This window comes from Chiloscyllium plagiosum, unplaced genomic scaffold (genome assembly GCF_037043375.1).
Source record: "Chiloscyllium plagiosum isolate Xiang-an unplaced genomic scaffold, Cpla_swu_hap1 HiC_scaffold_3, whole genome shotgun sequence".
Lineage (NCBI taxonomy): Eukaryota > Metazoa > Chordata > Chondrichthyes > Orectolobiformes > Hemiscylliidae > Chiloscyllium > Chiloscyllium plagiosum.
Window position 1 is genome coordinate 25265204 of NW_028270141.1, and position 20228 is coordinate 25285431.

At 40.6% G+C, this 20228-nt stretch overlaps 1 protein-coding gene across 21 annotated transcripts in view; it reads left to right on the forward strand.

Annotated features, from left to right (window-relative positions):
• The window catches only part of LOC122541729 (myelin transcription factor 1-like protein), a 558875-nt gene that overhangs the window by 451937 nt on the left and 86710 nt on the right, over positions 1-20228 (forward strand). For 20 of the 21 annotated variants that reach the window (XM_087978037.1, XM_087978051.1, XM_087978075.1 and 17 more), the window contains one exon: positions 4821-5063. The exons of the other annotated variant lie outside the window; for it this stretch is intronic. In XM_087978037.1, coding sequence (XP_087834163.1) covers positions 4821-5063 — 243 coding nt within the window. The remainder of the gene's footprint in view (positions 1-4820; positions 5064-20228) is intronic. 21 annotated transcript variants of the gene reach the window in all.

Below are 20228 nucleotides of genomic sequence, written 5' to 3' on the forward strand. Positions count from 1 at the left end.
AAGAGATCTAATTGACATCTTTAGGATACTAAAGGAGATTGACAAATCAATTGTAGAAAGGATGTTTTCTCATGTGAGACAATCTAAAATACGGGGTCATAGTTTTAAGATAAGGCATAGCAGATATTTAAAACAATGAGGAAAAGCTTCTTTCAAATTGTGGTGAAGCTGTGGAATTCACTACCCTAGAGTATGGTGGATGCTGGATCATTGAGTAAATGTAAGGAGGAGATAGATTTTTAGTTAGTAACGGGTTGAAGGGTTATGGAGAGTGGGCAGAAAGTGGAACCGAGACTGAGGTGAGATCAGCAATGATCATATCAAATGGCAGAATAGGCACTAGAGACTGAACTACCTACTCCTGCTCCTAGTTCTTATATTCTTATAGACAGCCTCTGGATTTGTCTACACAGCCATCATCTGCAGCTATTTGCTTGTCACAAGCACTCATCCCCTCCCTATCTCTGCCATTCTTCCTTGCCAAGACCTTCTTCCTTTTGATCCCTGGATTTCTCAGCAAACGGATAATCACCTCCAGCTGACTCTCCAGACAATGGGCTCCTACACCTCCTCTGCCACTAATAGCTGCTTCAACTCACATTTAATTTGTACTCTATATTTTGGGGCACTCACTGCAGGCTCTGATAACAAATCATGACTGCATGGGAGGAGGCTTTTTGAAGTGAAATAATGGTTCTTACTACACACTGACCGTAGAGAATGATGTGGTGCATTGGATGACCTAGCAAGGTCATCAATTGGGTAATTCCGCAATACATTTGCACCCTGTGCTGCGATATGAAGGCAAGACATATGGATAAGGGTTACAACTTGAGAAAATTTCTTCATCATGCTGTTCCCACCTCTCTTATTGAACAGTTGGCCTGTGGTGCTGTGAGCACTGTCTTAAAGGCAGCCATGCTATTATTCTTCCATCAGAATTCTTGTGATGTCACGTCAGACTATATACATGTAATATCACAAACAGAAGGATAAGGTCTCCCCCTCCATTCTCTCCTTCAACTTCATTTCTACCGCAAAATTACTGCAGAACTTTTAATCCTGCTGCATCATGTCATTTGCAAACCTCTTTTCAGTATACTCTCAGTCTCATATATGTGCCCATGCTGGAAGATCATTGAGATTATGCGAACATCACACGTCTGGGAAATATATATGGGGTTAACATAATACAGGACATTCAGTTGTTGTTTCTGTGGGGAATATTTGTGGTCTGCTATAAGTGTTTAAACAGCCGACACAATTTGTTTAATGGGCGAAAGTGAGGACTGCAGATGCTGGAGATCAGAGTCAAGATTAGAGTGGTGCTGGAAAAGCACAGCAGGTCAGGCAGCATCCGAGGAGCAGAAAAACGTTGATTTTCCTGCTCCTCAGATGCTGCCTGACCTGCTGTGCTTTTCCAGAACCACACAATTTGTTTAATGGCCAATTCAGTAATGTCTTACGAATGAGTTAAATGTTTGTTTGCTATCATTGCCAAATTGAAATTGCATTTCATACTCAGTATACATCTGCATAAATTCTAGATATTAATTTAAATCATTTGCATTGCTTGGCTCAGTATTTTTTTTCAAGTCACTACCCCTGATAATGACCGCAGTTCTATATTTAAATGTAAACATTTCATGAATTATCAAAACAAAGCAGTAGGATGTTTGTATTGATTATATTTCTTTATATCCGTTGACATTTGAAATGGGTCACAATATAATGACCATGATTACCATAAATTGATAGGTTTTATTTTTCCTGATGACAGCTTGAGAATGAATGAGCTATATCCAGTGAGAACTGTACATGCCAAAAGATCAATGGTATGTTAAGAATAAATAGGTTGAAATCACAAAGATGGAGAGAAATGTAAGTGACAGTGAAAAAAAAGTGAAAAAGTGGAAGACATGTCCAGGAAAGAAATGAATGCAGTGAAAGAAATAGACTTGAAATGAGTTTAGACAGGCATGCATGAAAATAAACATATTATTTTCGGAAAAAAAGTGAGAATAAGAGACAGTACAGCTCAAAATCTACAGAAATTCCTTTTACATGAGTTGAATATTGAGGTTTCCTTTTAATTAAACTTATATTGGGGTTGCATTTTTGTTTAGTAATGGTGAATTAAGTCTCCTTCAATGAAAGTTGCTGACAGAATACTTCAGTGCACAATGTGATGCTGCATCAAGTGCATGGTGTACCAAGTGCATGATGCAGTGCATTAATTCTAGGTTGATGTTCCTGGCAATGTTAGGACAGATCTTCACAACAAACAGCTTTCTTTAACAATACTGTGAATAACAAATATGTTTAGCAGGTGGCCTGCTCCTGAACCAAACATCAGATAACTTCAATTGTGCACGCTTTCAATTATGGTTACATCTAATGCTGCAGCGCTGCCAAAGATTATGAGGCGAATGTTATCCGTGCTGCTCCTGCACAAAAAGAAATTCTGTCTAACTGATAGGTGTAACACAGACTTCCAAACACAAACAGGTTTTTGTTTAAACTTCCCCTGTAGCAGACAGCAATCTTAGGTAACCTGGACATTATAGTAATGAATACAAATACAAATCAGGCATTATTTTTTAATGGGCAGCCATTAGCCGGGTGCTAGTATTATGCCCAGACAGGAAGCTGAAAATGTACCCTGCTGCATCAGTACAGGAGGATTCACTAACTCTGATACAGAGATGTTGGAGCAGCATTCCAGCTTGTATTTGCTAATTTTGGAAGTTACACATGTGTGGCTAACTTGATTTGGCTATAATGGCTGATTCAGCAAATTGCTTCCCAATGCACACTATCTTAACGCATGAAGATAATTAAGTTAAATTGGAGAGCAACTGGTTCCCATGAAGTTACTACAACAAGGCTTACCACATGCAGGAAGGAAGGGGCAGGAGAGAAATCAGTTTGTTTTGATTATTTTGATTTCCTCCAATCAGTGGTCATCAAGAAGAGGAACCAAATAAATTACATTGAATTAAATATGTCTATTGCTAGCACAGTTTCTACTAAACACATGCTTTCCATTTCTAATGCCTCTTTCTGGTCAGCCCTGTCCAAATTGGCTCATTTATTTTGCTATCCTATTAAAATCTTTCATCTTATTTGCATGCCTTCGCCTTATTTCAATTCAATTTCAACATTGGAATCTAACCCCTTCTCATTTGTCTGCCATAATCTTTCTCACCTTCCCAGCTCTGATCTTATTGTTCCCTTTTTTATCTTAATTATCCCTTAACTCAACCATAATGCAGTGTAAAATCTGTAATCGTAACCTCTGCACAATTTAATCCCTTCCTCACACCAGTAGCTTTCTGTTTTTGCATTTGAAATGTTCTTTGCCAAGCGCTGAATGAATTTTGTTATCACAGGAGCAGTTGTTTCATATCATACCATGAGAACTAATGAAGTGCTTTCCAAGTTTCACAATTTTTCAAGGAAACGTAATTAGGTTTTTAATGATAGAAGCTCTGGGGTATGCCAAGTACATTAAGTCAGGTTGCCCTTCTGATGACAATACCAGGAACATTCATTGGAACCTGTTTGAGAATGAATAAGCAAGAAGGATAAAGAAGAGATATTCTTTAGTAGCTGACTGTCAATTTACTACTTCAGTCTGGGTCCTCTGTTATTTATGTCAGGCAGGGCAGTCAGCACTGAGAGAACAGCAAAGCACCTATCAGGGAAGGGGCGAGAATACATAGCTTTTATTGGTAGATGCAGATCATGTTGACAAACATATACATGAGGAGAGCCTTCAGTAACTGGGCCTGCAGCATCTCTTCAGGAATATGCCAGTGACATCCAGGTTCTAGAAAACATGTTGGAGGAAGAATAATTGGAGGCTAATCATAATGCATCTGTCATAGGAAGGATGTGCACCAACTGGGGCCTGTATTATCTCAGGAGTCACTATCACCAGGGGGATGGAACTAAGGTTGTGTTGTCCAGCTCTGCGTGACATTGATGGGCTTAAATTGCTTGAGGTTCGTCAAGCTGATTTGCAGGCCTTGGTTAATTTGTTGATCCCCGTTTGTCATTTTGTCTGTAATGCAGTGTGAACATGACATAATGAATTACATCACTCAGATTCTGGAGGGAGAGTACTGTACAGGTGGAACAGGTTCATGGTTCATTGAAAATTACATTTCCGACTCTTACACATGGACTTTTCTGTAGGTACCGACCACTTGAAATGTTATGTTATAGTTTTTGTGGCTACCTATAAAACTGGATTTTTAAACAGCCAAATTGAATACATTTTTCAGTAATCATTCTTCCTCTAATGTTTCCATCAGGAGTTTCCTTTTTCATAGATGAATTCTACCCCCAGCAAAAAGCAAAATGCCGAAATTCACAGCATGATTATTTTCTCTTTCAGTATGGAAAGTATGCTTAGTGTTTTTAAATTCAAAGAATGCAAAGAGGATGTTGTGCAAGGTGTAATTTTTCTTGGTTTTTAAGTCATTCTTTATCAGCTGAAGAAATGTTGATACCGAAAAGAACTAACAAAGAAATGATCTTCAAACAAAATGTGGATAAATTTCATGATTCTTAATAAGCTGCAATTGTATTGCAGGGTTTCAAATCTCTCATTTTTCTTGAGAGTCATTTTCACCAACTTGGCAGAGTACCTTCCATTGTTCACAACACTCTAAAATTGCTAAAAGGATTTAAAATAGTGTATAAACCCATCATTACTCTCAGAAGAGATTCAGAACAGACTAAAATGAGAGAGATTGCAGTGTAACTGGTATGGAGTGCAAAGTCAGTTAAAAGGGATGATCTTTATTATGCAGAATCCTGAGATCGAGGTGGATGAGAATGGAACCCTAGATCTGAGCATGAACAAACAGAGGCACAGGGATGGCAGCTCTGGCAGCAGCACTGGACTGCTGACTCCATTAGAGCCAATGTCCCCACAGCGACAGAACATGATGGTCAACAAGTGCTATACAATGAACGAGGCTGATTGCTGGGACTTTCCGGTAGACTACACCAAAATGAAACCTAGGACGATGGACGAGGAGGATCCCAAAGAGGTATTTGTGAAAGGCGGGTGTAAAATTAACCAACAGAAGAAAACAAAAGCTAAGTTTTACTGATTGTGCACAGTCATAATATGTAGAATTAGGAGTTTATGCCATCACTTTCTAAGACTTAGGATGCATTTTCATATCCTGTTGTGTTTGCCTTGTATTTTGATTTTCAAACATTCATCATTTTCAAACATCCTCTGAGGAACCCTTTTCAACAAATTAACATGTCCATATAGGTGATGGTGAAGCTCTTTGTGTTAATCATGATATAAACTGATGATAATTTATCACCTTTATAGTTAGAATCGGTGAACTCACCAATCCAGTGCTCTGACAGTGTAATTGGGATGGGATTTTGAACAAAAATAGTCAAAAAATGGGAGAAGAATGTCACAGATGTTCAAGTTAATCATAACCATTTGTGGTAGAGTTTCCTTCATAACAATCACACTAACAGTTAGTCTCCCTCTTGAAGCTTGACTAACATCCTTGACAGAATGTGACAGCCCTTCCATGAATGTTAATTTATATTTTATTTTAGCTAAAGATGTAAAATTGAAAAGGACAGTCGCATACTGGCATTTGTGCTTAAGCCTGTATATTTATATTTGCCTTCATTGGTTCAGCTACTGTATTTTCTTGTGTTGCCCAATCATTTTTACGTTGCCCATGAGTATCGACAACCTAATTCACCCCATAGAATAGAAAAGAGGAGCAAACAGCACCTGATAACAAAAATACCATCAACATTTCGAGAAAAATTCTTCAATTGGAAAAAATTGTAAATGCAAGTCATTAACCAACATTTTTAATGTCTCAGTTGCTGATGACTTATGTATTTTCATAATGTTCTGTATACATTTCAGTATCCAGAATTTATGGATTTTTAATTTACTTCCAATCAAGGATTGGCTGAAAAATTGGGCCTGGTGGTATTGGTTTTTGGATGTTATTAGTATTATTAGAGCTCCAGTGGGTGAATTGTACAGTATAGTATGTTTACATAGATGTTAGTTCAGAAAGAGTGAACGTGTAGCAGAAGTATTAAGAGTGAGCTGATCATGATTCTAATGTGATATGACACCAATAGCGCCATTTTGGACTTCTGCTCCAGCCGACGCTGTTTCCTAATCTCATGCAACCGAACGAACTTGCAGCAGCAGGAAGGCACCCCCAACTAGCACTGTTTAAAGGGATCACCGATTACTTACAGCTTAATAACTGGTTTATTTATTTCAACTGCAACTATTTCACAAATGTTTCTTGCTTTCTTTAATTGTTTAAAGTTGCAAAGCTCTACAAGGAGTTGCTTGAGTTATGCTAAAGGATCTTTTGCTAACTTTCATGGCTTTTACACAGGCCAGGTAAAGGAACACTAGTAGTGCTATGCTGAAAGTTTTAGAGAATGAACAGATGCAGTCAGAAAGAGAAACAGGTAAAGAACTCTTTGCAGGAAGAAAAATCTGTCTAATCTGCTTAGGGAGCGATTCTTTCATCTACAGCTCAGGGAAGAACAACGTGCAAGATGTCAGTAAGGATATGCTCATCAGCTGCTATAGCCAGAACTACAATCTTAATACAGGATGAGGATGGCATTACCAGTGACTGTCAACATGACTGTGCTGCTGAACCTTTATGCATCTGACTCCTTCTACATTTGAGCAAGAGATTTTTGCAACACCTCACCATTTGCTGTCCATTGTTGCAAATTGCCACCAGCTATGGGTTGAGAAGGGGAGGAGCATGTTAATGGAAAAGAAAGGAAGATGGTGAATAGAAGGCGAAAAGGAATAAAAAGCAAAATGAGAAGAGGACAGGAAGGGAGATGGTGACCTCAGCAACCATTTCCTGCCCTCGAAAAACTCCTCTAAATGTGATACTTCAACTTTAATTCTGCAACAGTACCACACTTTATTTTTCTGCTGTCATTGGCCAACACAGTGTCAACTTTACCAGAATAAAAAATAGAACTCATCAGACCATACACATTTCAGACCTAATCTTTAAGCGAAATTGTGCCTTGTTGAAACAATAGTCAATGAATTACCCTTTTGTAAAAGTAAAATAATGTGGATGCTCAAGATCTTAAGAAAAACAGCAAGTGCCAGAGAAACTCAGTCAGTCTGGCAGCATCTGTGGAGAGGGAAAAAACAGGTTTAACGATTTGAGTCTCATATGACTGTGTTGAAACACTTCAAAACCAGTACTGATGAAGAATCAAGTTGGACTGAAATGTTAACTTTGTTTCTCTCTCCACAAATGCTGCCAAAGCTGTTGAATTTCCCTCACACTTGCTGTTTTTGTTTCAAATTACCCTTTTGCATTTGTTTAGCATCTGTCTTTAAGTATCTTTGCCTGAGCTAGTGTTCCTACATAATGCCACTCCATAGATGATGGAAGGCTCCTGAATTTCTGTGGAGAAGGCTGCAGATGGCCTCAGAGGACTTCCTCAGCTTTAGGCCCTGAATACCCCCAGCTTCAAAATGCACTCTCCTACCGTCAGCAGCAGGTTCCTGCTCCGTGGGTTAGTGCTTCAGTATCTATTATAATCTATTGGAAGACAATTTGCTGTATTGTTGTGACACCCAGCACACACTTTGCACACTGTAATCCACAGCCGTGATGACAGTAGTCTGAGTTTCGACAATGAGCACTCACATTTTGGGTGACTTCTGCTTTTGTAGCTGTGAAATTGCAACACTGTTGGTTCTGATTCCATTACACAGATTCACCAATCCCATGTACAAGACTGCTAAGCTATAAGTAGTTCTGAAGGAGAGTTATATCAGACTTGAAATGTTAACTATATTTCTATCTCAACAGATGTGTTTGTTATAGACTTCCAGCACCCGCAGTATTACGCTTCTAATGAACCAAAAGTAGGTTTGTTTTATTGGAGACTCCAACTGATATGTACATGTTTCAGGATAGCTGAACAGACAGATCTACTCCAGGCATTCAGTTACACATATCCACAACAACATCTCTCACTCCTACACTACCAACTGGCTGCTTTATATTCTGATTTCTTGATTGTTTGTATATTCCCTTAAAGTGATATCACACTGGAGAAGATGGGCTCCAAGTTCTTCAAACGTCCCTATGTCAAACTGCTTCTGGAGTTCCCCATACTTTTGATGTTGGACACAATAACTTCAGCAGGTTTCCCAAAGCACTGAGCACTTTGTTGTGCCTAATCATCAGTGTTCCTGGGTACACTCTACTAGTGAAGAGCTGATCTGAGTTCTGTGCAGCAGGACTCATACGAAGCCTCACCCTACAACACAATGGCATGTGAACTATCCTTGTCTCCTGCCTGTCTGCAGCCCACTTTTTCTTGGTAGTCCACCATGTGCTAATCCCACCTCAAAGCTAAAATAAGTGCAGTGTCAATATTGGGGCTGGTGGCTATGAGTGTGCAATGACGGTGTTGACTTTTCATTAAGCAAAGACTGTACTTTTCTGTCCTTTGCAATGTGGACTGAAATGGGGAAAATAAAGACTTTTTTAAAAAATAAAACCAAGGATTTTGGAAAAGATTGTTGTGAGTAAATGCTGTTAACACTGCTGTTTGGCCAAGCAATAGGAGGAGGTTACTGCTGATAAGCTGGAGCTAGAGAGTGTGTATAAAGGAAGGTTCAGCCAGCAACAATTACCTGATTGGTCTGTAGAATGATGATACTTGTCAATAACTTCGGCCTGCCAACAACAACATGATTGGCTCTTAGGTAACTGAATAGCGTGGGGGTGTGAATGAGAAGTCAGAAGCCATGAGACCGCCATAAAGGAAGGAGCTGAGCTTGTTTCTGCAATTAAAGAAACACCTAAAGCCTTAAGATGGCCAGTTTGTTGGCCCTCATCAGTTGCTGTAAGGTGTTGTTTTTAACCAATGTGAGAGACTTAATAATTGTAAAACAGTTGTTCTGTGCCTTCTGCAAGCCAGTGAAAGTATCAGGAGATGATTGATCAATAAGTCCTAGCAAGTCAAAAATATCATCACAGCGAATGTTATGGACATAGACAACTGACTGTCTTCTCAGTCTTTCCCTGCACCTTTAAAACTCCTTTTTAATATATATTTAAACGTGTTTGTCACATGTGTTTGTATAGGGAGTTTTATAAGAGGTTAGGCTTTTAACTTGTAGTGTTGGATATCTATTGTTCACAATTGTTTACCCATAGCCAAAACCAATTTATTTATAGTAGATAGTAATTCTTGTTAAGTACAGAAACCTGATTCATGCTTTCTGTCAATCAGATCTAAAAGGCAGATCAATTGGGGAATTTTGTGTATTTTTATAAAATCATTAACTTTTGTGATGATGCCAGGAATAGTGGTTCTGATTTCCAGTATGATATCCCATTAAGGCATAGCAATGTTCACTCTCTTTTTGGTTTCCTCCATTGCTTGATGCGATTCTTCAGTATCCAGAAATCAATGGCATAAGGCTGTGTTGTGACACAAGGATTGAATTGGGGAGCATTCCTACACAATCCCCAGCTGGTAAAACAGAAGAGGTTGTGGTTTGTGAGTCAGTGAGATGTTAGAAGGAAGATTAAGTTTGAGAGTATTATTATCATCACTGATTTCAGTCCCACTGCTGTTTAGAACCACAGAAGTAGCTGATCCGATAATAGCCACCATATCAGTTTCATGGATTAGGAGATGTAGGGGTTCTGCCAGCCAGTTAGTGCTGGCTGCTTTCTGTTGTACCACCAGATTCTAAAAGAGGAAGGGAGACATGTCAAGCAATCTTTTTGGCTAACTTAGTGTCATAGAGTCATACAGCATGGAAACAGACCCTTTGGCCTAACCTGTGGGTTGTGTAGGTGGCAGTGTGTGCAAGCTGATGGATCTGGGTGTGAGGCTTGTATTACCACAAAGTGTGCAATGTTGCACTTTGTACGATATGGTATTTGATTTTGCATTAATTGACCATGACCAATTGTGTGAGATAGTTGTACTGCTTAATACCTGCTCTTGCAATGTTTGAAGTGTGGAAATGAAGAGACTCCTGTCCACCAATACAGGGCACAACTTCCACTTCCTTCACCAAAGCTTCCAGGGCTACATCTGAGTACCTTCGAGCTATTCTCTCTCTGTGTCACATCCCTCACTCTTTGTCAGGTCAGATTCTCTTCAACCATGACATCCAGCACCAGCTGCAGCCACATTGCAATGAAGGCTCACTTGAAGAAATGCTAGCCTCTAAAGATATCCCCAGCCAACAATCAGTGGCGTTAGCATTGGCTTCGCACAGACATAATACAAGGAGTATTCTTTGGTATGCTACCTGCATTGCAATCAAAGCATGCTGATGTTTCACACATTCTGACCCTTGACCCTGTTTTCAGGGACTGTTCAATTTTTCCTTTATTGTTTTCAATACGCAAGTCACTAAAGTGCCTACAGTAAATTCAACAGCACATACAGTTGTTCATATGCACGCCAATGTGCCTGTTATTTCAGATGGAGTACGCATATATGTAAATGAGATTCCAATACTGATGAGTAGACAGCAAAAAATTAAATGCTTTGTTTGACAACAAAAACTTTAATTCAATCAGATGATTTTCACCACCTTCATTGGTACAGATGATTTTTATTCATCACTGGATATAAACCACAGGAGAGCAAATACAGAGGAACCTCGATTTTCCGAACGAGATGGTCGGGCAGTACTTCAGATTAGATTTTCTTTAGAGATTAGATTACATTACAGTGTGGAAACAGGCCCTTCGGCCCAACAAGTCCACACTGACCCGCCGAAGCGAACCCACCCATACCCCTACATTTACCCCTTACCTAACACTACGGGTAATTTAGCATGGCCAATTCACCTGACCCCGCACATCTTTGGACTGTGGGAGGAAACCGGAGCACCCGGAGGAAACCCTCGCAGACACGGGGAGAACGTGCAAACTCCACACAGTCAGTCGCCTGAGGCGGGAATTGAACCCGGATCTCTGGCGCTGTGAGGCAACAGTGCTAACCACTGTGCCACCGTGCCGCCAACTTCATTCAGATAATTGATCATTCAGGTTATTGATTCATGCCTCTCCTCTGGGACTCAGACTTTCCTGAAGTTTCCTTTTCCCTCGCTCTGCCTGCCTTGCTGCCTCTCTCTGTCTCAGGATTTGTTTCTGAGCAGGCACACACTTGTGTGTAAGGGACCTGCAGCATTGTTGTAGCCTCTCCCCGCCGCTGCTTCTCTTCAGTGGGATTGACAGAGTGAGCACTTGCTATGTCCGCTCCCTGTACAGGAGACTAGGCAGCGGCTCACAGCTTGCAACCCCCTGTCCCAACTCCCTGGCCCCCACCCCCGCCCCGGAATGGAGACTGCAGCCGGATTGAACACCAACAGTTAGAGAGATTATCTGGGGAAGGGGGGGTTTAAGGTGCACCCCTGTGTAGAACTCCAGGGAAAGTGTGGGGAGAGAGGGTGAGAGGTTAGTCATTTGGAGACAGTGCCTGGGCTCCCAACGATGTGCAGGACTGTTCGCGGCAGCATTTCAGTAAGCCGGGTTCACGTCTAAGATTATAAACAAAAGATGTGATCAGTGTTGGTAACACCTCTTTGATGTAATGCTTCTGTTGGGACCTTAAGATCTTCTTTGGATAATCCGCAATTCAGATAATTGATATTCGGATAATCGAGGTTCCTGTGTAAAGACAAATGTATGTGACATACACATAGTAATGTCAGCTGCATTCCAAATATTCTTGACTGAGTCCTTAGAATGGTATGGGAGGAGGTGTAGAGGTATCTAAAAACCAAAAGAATTGTAGATGCTGTAAATTAGAAACAAAAACAGAAGTTTCTGGAAAAGCTCAGCAGGTCTGACAGCATCTGTCGAGAGAAATCAGAGTTAATGCTTCGGGTTGAATGACCCTTCCGCAGCTCATTGACTGAAGTTTTCAAGAGTTTCTGTCATAGTGTAAACATGACACCTTCCAGAGAGCAGCATCAGCTGAATAAATGGACAAAAAGGAAAGCCAGTTGTTTCCTGCTATGGTGCATTAAAGTTTACCAATTAGCCTGAGGCTGGACATTTTCAAGCATGGAGTAATTTGGGAATTTGAGTCAAAGAGTCATACAGCACAGAAACAGACCCTTCAGTCCAACTCATCCATACCACCAAGTTTCCCAAACTAAACTAGTCCCATTTGGCCCATATCCATCTAAACCGTTCCTATTCATGTAATTTGCATCAGTTTCATGAATAATGGTGGGGCTGAATCAGAGAATGAGAATGTAATTATCACTCAGCCGTTCATCAGTCCCACTTAGTTTCTCATGGACAAAAATGTCGGCAGTGTCCAGTTCAGTTGGAGCAAATAAATTGTGAATTATGTTTTCAAATGAATGCGTTCAGCACAGCTCATGCTAACACAAAATATGTAACTTTGCACTGCAATCTCTTATTGGCATTGATGTTGCTTATGCTCGTTCAATTGCACTAATTGCTTTTGGCTCCTTCAATGACAGAGAAACATTCTAACATCTTCAGAAAGTGGGATAATCTTGTTTTTATTGAGACACACTATGGTCTATGAATTCAACCCACTCTGAAAGGAGTCGATATTCTTTGATTCTATCTATCAATCTGCCGATACAAGAAAATGGTACATACCTGATCATTTCTGGTAGTTTAATTCTTCTGTAATAACCAGAGAACCTGTGTTTTTCTTAATGGGGTGGCACGGTGGCTCAGTGGTTAGCACTACTGCCTCACAGTGCCAGGGACCCAGGTTTGATTCCAGCCTCACATGACTGTCTGTGTGGAGTTTGCACATTCTCCCCATGTCTGTGTGGGTTTCCTCTGGGTGCTCCGGTTTCCTCCCACAGTCCAACAATGTGCAGGTTGGGTGAATTGGCCATGCTAAATAGCCCATGGTGTTCAGGGATGTGTAGGTTGGTTACATTAGGCAGGGGTTATTTGTGGGATAATAGGGTAGGGGAATGGATCTGAATGGATTACTCTTCAGAGGATCCATGTGGACCTGTTGGGCTGATGGGCCTGTTTCTACACTGTAGATTGTATGATTCTATGATTGATGTATAATCAATGATGTGGACCAACCTGCATTCAAGTAATTTTGGAGCTCGTTGATCCACTGCTAGGCTTGGCTTTTCCACTTCTATTTACTCTTGAGCTTCACTGTTTCCAGCTACTTTCAGCAAAGAATTAAACGTAACTGAAAACTCAGTGTGGGTTGTATAGTGAGAGATCAGCAGAAACTTCAGAGAAAGTGCAATGACAACTTTAAAATGGTCAATTGCTTGAGAATTTTCCCAACCAATTCAAGATACAGCAGGAAATTAAAAACTCTACAGAAATATCGAGTCATGTTGTTATCAGCCTTGACTTTCATAGTGCAGACTGGCTTTGTGCAATGCAACATTTGCAATCAGCCTTCTTTACCCTTTCCTGCCCTGAAGTTTCAGTGTGTGCTGCTCTTTAGGCACTGGCTCAGACAGCTTTCTCTTCATGTCTTAGCCCTGGTCCTAATTGCAACAGAAAGATCATTTAGCTGGGTAAGAATTGTGTTGTAATCTGGTCTTCTCTGCTTGTCCCATTCACCCTTAGCCCTTCTTCTTCCCCACTTGCTTCAATCTCCAAGTCCAGCCCTCCATCCATGATCTCTCAAAGTGGGCCTCACTCTCAATCTGAAGCCCATATTTACATTTTCTCTCCTTGCAGAATTCCCCACTGGCCTTTCCGATCTTGCCACTCTTAACACGCCATTGCTGATCAAGAATTGCATACCTCTCGGTTGCCACTTTAACCTGCATTGCATTTGCTTGACCATCTGTTTCTTCTTTTTTTATTTCAGTTTTACTACATCTGTGTTTTCCCTTTAATTCACTATTTGTATACAAGTGAGGGCTGCACATATTTTCGAGCACAGGGCGATAGTTGCCCTGAAGAAGGGCTCATGCCCGAAACGTCAATTCTCCCGCTCCTTGGATGTTGCCTGACCTGCTGCACTTTTCCAGCAACACATTTTCAGCAAGTCAAAATGATTATCAATCAACCCTTCTTGCCCAGAAGTGAACGATTATAAGTGTAGAGCCTTGTTCCTTCTGGTAGTGTATTCTTCTTGGCGATATTAAGATACCAAATTTTCCATTTTCGGTTTTTGTTCTCATTTCTGACTTTTTCACCCTCTCATTCTTGTGTTGTACTGATTTAACATTGGATTCCCATGCACCCTTCTCAATTCATTGATATAAAAATCAAAAAGTGCAGGACAAATTCAGCTGGTCTGGTAGAAAGTAACAGGGTTAGTATTTTGGTCTCTTATGACTCTCCTTTAGAAGTGAAATGGTTTGGAAAATGGTGAGTTTTTATTGATAGAGGGAGAGGAGGAGCAGTGAGTGGAATAGATTGTGAGGGCACTCAACATGAAAGACAAAAGAAGTGCTGTTTGAAGTGAAGAGGAGATAAACATGTAAAATGGGTGTAAATGAAGGTGTGAAAGGAGGAAAATGGGTCCGCTCTGCTGAGGTCAAAGTCAACAAGTCACAGCGATGAGAGAAGTGCAAAAGGATGTGAGGGAAAATGGATGACAGTTGTCATGCTCTGAAATTGTGGAACTCATTATGTCCCAGAGGCTAGAAAAATGCCTTAAGTGGAAAATGAGGTGGTGTTCCTCCAGCTTGCATTGCGTTTCATGGACGCAGACCGTGGACAGAAATTGTTGCATGGGAATAAGATGGTTTATTGAAAAGGTAAGCAATTAGAAGGTCAGGGTCATTCTTAAGGACAAGAGCAAAGATGCTCTGCAACGTAGTCACCCAGTCTAGCACTTGTTTTGGCCAATGTGAAGGAGACCACCTTGTGAGCAGCGCATATGAAAACAGTAGAATAGATTGAAAGAAGGAAAAAGTGAGGACTGCAGATGCTGGAGATCAGAGTCAAAAAGTGTGATGCTGGATAAGCACAGCCAGTCAGGCAGCATCCGAGGAGCAGGAGAGTTGACGTTTCAAGAATAAGCTCTTCATCAGGAATACAAATAAAATGCTACTTCACCTGGAAGTTGCATTTGGGACCTTGGACCCAAGTAAGGCGTTCACACAATTGTATAGGAAGGTGAATGGGGGGGAGGTGGTGAGGAATTGTTAGGAGTGGGCCAAGGTATGATGGCGGGAATAGGCCCTGTAGAATGCTTTCAGTAGAGGGTAAGTGTTTGGTGGTAGCATCCTCCTGGAGGTGGCAGAAATTGCAGTGGATGATCCTTTGAATGCAGAGACTGGTGGATTTGGGAATTAAGAACCTTGTGGGCGGGAGGAGAAGGGTTGATGGCAGCAGTGCGGGAGATGGGTCAGACATTGATGTGGAACTTATCAGCATGAGGGGAAACCCGAGTAATGGTACAGTGCGAGGGAAGCAAGTCCCAATACAACAGAACTTACCTTATTGCAGCTGAGTGCCGGTGAGGGAATGGACTGGAGGCTTGGAGTGAAGTGGGGCAGTTGGTGGACTTGTTCCTGGTGCAGGCAGTCAGACCATGTGCTTAGCTTCTGCCTCTGAAATTCTTTACCGGACTGCAATGTAAATCCATTAACTCTGTTAAAGCTACCTTACTTCTAACTTTTTTTTAGACAATGTAAGTAATGGTACTATTTTTCCTTTTAGTTCCCTTTTGTATCCAAGGTGCTTGTATCTCAGATGGCACCATTAAAGGCAGAAATTGTTAAAGCTTTTCACTGTATTCCTATACTTCTGTTTTGGAGTATATATGACAATAAAGATATTCTCTTCTATAAACCAAGGTAGGACAGGAGAGATTATCAGGTGACGACAAAGAAGAACATATCTCAGTTCTTTCTGTGCTTATTTCTCAAACTTTCAAACGTGCTCCCAACAACTTAGTGGGTAAAAAGTCTTAAGTCTAAACATGTGAAAGAAAATTTAAATAATGGAGCATATCCTGAGATTGCCTATGACAGAAAACCTGACCCACTGTTATCAGAAAATAGATTGAATTGAAGTGTCAGTTGGGAATAATGACATGTGAGAGATATCTAACCATTTGACAATTTATTATAACAGCTGGCATATTGGTCAAATTTATTTTAAACTTTTTTGCCCACACTTGACATTTCTGAAGAAGCAACTACAAATCTGGGGAAGGTGAACTTCTGAAGGACAAAAACGATCTTTTGTCAAAATTTTGTTCATTCCTCCAGGAACCAGTTGTCTTCCTGGAAATCTTTGTGCCATTTCCTGGAGTCACATCATAATGCAAGTGTCGTTCTTAGCTAACAAGAACTTTATTGATTCTGGATCAGTGGTGCTGGAAGAGCACAGCAATTCAGGCAGCATCCGAGGACAGGCAAAATCGACGTTTCGGGCAAAAGCCCTTCATCAGGAATAAGAACTTTATTGACCCTATCAAAGGCACAATGGGTAGAATTCACTCCACTCTGCTAATTGGCATGATTCTTGCAAGGAACAGAAACCTGACAGTGCCAGGTTTTGCCCCAAGCTTGTGTGCATGTTCCAATATTTCCTTCTCTCCACCAGGTGATTTGTCCTCTCTCTGCTGTTCTTGACCCCACATATTTCAGAGCCATTAAATCTTACCAGCCTTTACTCAGTGGTAGCACTCACATCTCTACGTCAGAAGCCTGTGCATTCACAAATCACTTGAAGTAACTGAGCACATAATCTGACCTGACACTTCACTGCATTACTCAGAGACCAGTGTGCCATCTTTCAGATGAACTGTTAAAACCGAGGTCCCATCTGCCCTCCCAGGGGAACGTACGAAGTTCCATGGGTGTGGGATGAAAAAGAACAAGAAAAATCAACCGGCCGACAGCTATTCCCAAATCAACATTATAATTGCATCTCTGTTTGTCAGAGCTTGCTGTGTTAATTTGCTGCCACCTTCTCTGCACTATAACAGGAAAGTGATATTCAAGTGACTGGAAAACACTTTAGGGTGCCCTGAGTAAAAGATGTGATATAAATGTAGTTTATTGTACCTCTTGCTGTTCTATAGTCTGGTTATCCTTATAACTTAAATCCAGAATGAAACCTGTTTGTACAATCTGACTGGTCAATTAACTGTAGCAAAGTGTAATTTTCTACAATTTAGTTGGTCTGTTAGTTGAACCCAATATTGAAATAATGTAAAGTGGTAGACAAATATAGTATTAATATTGTTATTGAATTGAGAATTAAAACTGCTGCCTTTTTTTAAAAGCAGTCACAAGAACATCTAACTTAGTGCACATCATCTGGATAATAAAGTGTTTGGGCTGCATTTCAAAATACATAGAATTCTAATGAAACAAACACAGAGAATGCTGGAAAAACTCAGCAAGTCTGGCAGCATCCATGGAGAAACAGAATTAATGCCTCAAGTCCATATCACTGTTCTTCAGAATGGAGAGGTGATGGAAAATTAGCTTATTTTTATATCCTTGACAAAGGCAGAGGCCCAATGCAAAAAGACAAAGGGGTTGTTAATGGTGGAGGAGAAAAGAGAGATGTACAATGGATGTAAATTAAAGTGTGGTAGAGAGTGAATTGGTCCTGGATTAGAGTGGTGCTGGAAAAGCACAGCAGGTCAGGCAGCATCCGAGGAACAGAAAAATCGACGTTTCGGGCAGGAGCCCTTCATCAGGAATGAGGCTGGAAGCCTCGGGGGTGGTCCTGTCTGCTTCGTGCAAAGTAGAGAAGACACAAGACAAAGCTTTGAGTGGGGTAGTTGGGGGAGAAGGTGCAGTGGGATGTGAGGAAGATAATGTAAGAAAATGATATAATGAGGACAGTTTCTGAAGTTGGATTGAAGAAGACTTAATGACAACAGCAAGGATCACTGTGGAGTAAATTAAATTCCACAATGCCTGTGAAAATTGGATGGAGAAGGCAGAAAACATGAAACATGGCACTTCTAGAAAGTCAACGGGAAAGTCACAAAGGCTCAGGGCATGAAGCAGGTAGAGAAGCCAACACAGGGTCATGAAACACAGATATCTAGAAGGTAATCTAGAAAAAGGTTGTTTCACATCAAGTAAAGAAGCAGTGTGAACAAAGGTAGCCTGTCATTTATGGAGGCAGTGATTCATGTTGTTAACAACTGATGCCAATCAAAGTAAATTACCAGTGTCAGGCAAGCTTTTTTTAATACCATCGTATACTTAAAGAAAATTGATCCAGATCCCTGGTGAAAATGCAACACAAAGGGAAGTAATGAACATAGTTGAGAACTAGCGCAGCAGGATCAGACAAGTTAAACCTACTGTGATGAACTGCAAAAAGCTTGATGGCTGATGATAATTATTGACAGAAATAGCTATCAATTAAAATGCACTCACTCACTCTCATTCTTTTCCATATTTTGTAGGCAAGGTACTTTATATTCAGGTGTATGGCTCATGAAACATTGCTGTTGACTGACAGAAACAGCTCTATATATTCACACATTCAATGAAATTTACCTTCTCTTCACCAAAAAAGGTTTGAATTTTCTTGTGATTTCGTCATTATTGCTCAAGCCAGGCAATCTTATCCAATGTGCAGGAGCACCCTGTCAATGTTCAGATGTCGTTTTCAATGAAACACACAGTATCCAGAACGGGTTAAAGAACTCAGCTGACCAAACCATCCAGTTCTTTGAAGATGCTGTTATTGGCTGGAAAATTGTAAACTGCATGGTTGACTTCCAAGCCTCTGCTCCAGGCTTTTATCATTATAATCACCTTATCTGCAGAAACACAGTTGTAAAGCTGTAACAGTGTCATGCATATGAAACGTATCAAGCTCCCTCTGGATAACAACAGCAACATGCACAAATATTTGCATTTCCCTGTTGCACCAAAGCTACAATCCAGATAAGTCAGACCCCTGCAACAGCAAAGCTCACCAGAGCACTCAGCATGACCACCACTAATATCACCTCAGCAGGAAACGCTACATATTTCAGAGTGTTTTTAGTAACTTAGAAGAGACAGCAATGGTGCAGACATGAAATTAATCTCATGAGCAGCATTTAAACAGAAGGTACTTCATGAGTGGATTGGGTTCAACATTCACTTGACTCCTTGCTGACTGTTGCACCACAGATTCCATTAATTGTTGTGTTGTGAAGCTGGTCTGCATATTGTCATTGAACAGCAGTCAGTATCAGTTAAGGGAGATCTTGGCCAAGCAATGCCAAGCACAGATGATGACGATGATGCATCTCTCAAACTGATCCTGCCTGATGATACATAGGCAGTGAGGTCTTCACTTGCTGGTGCGGTACTCATTGGTTTACATGAACTGGAGGAGATTTCACTGCAGCAAGTGTAGAGGTAGCTAATGGGATTCTCCAATAGGAACTAGTCCATCAAATGATGCCAGTTACATGCCTGTGCCTATCTCTGAACAAATGACTGAAGAAGCTCTTTAACATAAGTCAGCTTTTATATCTGAGCAGTGACAGGGTGCTCCTGCACATTGGATAGGATTGCCTGGCAATACCAATAATAACTAAATCACAAGAAGATCCAAAGCAGACATCCCAAGAAGTCTCCTACCATTCTCCTCATAAGGTTGTTGTGATAGAAATGTCAGTAATTCAAATGCCTCAAGATATTTGCAGAAAAACTAATCTTGTTCATCTCCAGTGTTTTAAAAACACAGGCAATATTATCATCATTTTCACAGCATTCTTTTGCAATTAATAGTTTCCACAAGTTACTTTAGAATAATTGTTAATTTCAAACTTATGGAAAAGAGTGGGAAGAATAGATAGCATCAGGTGGTTGGGTACCTCTAGACCTGATAATGAGCATTGAGACAGGATTAATCAGTAATTTAATAGTAAAGGAGCCCCTAGATAACAATGATCATAACTTGGTAGAATTTCACATTCAGTTTGAACAGGAGAAGTTAAGTTCTATATGAAAGTTTTAAACACAAAGTAAAGACAATTAACATAATATAACATTAAGACTAGGAGCAGGAGTAGGCCATCTGGCCCTTCGAACCTGCTCCACCATTCAATAAGATCATGGCTGATCGTTTCGTGAACTCAGTTCCATTTACCTGCCTTCTCACTGTATCCCTTAATTCCTTTATTGTTAAAAAAAATTCTATCTTAGCTTTAAAAACGTTTTCTGAAGTAACGTCAACTATGCCACCAGGCAGGGAATTCCATAAATT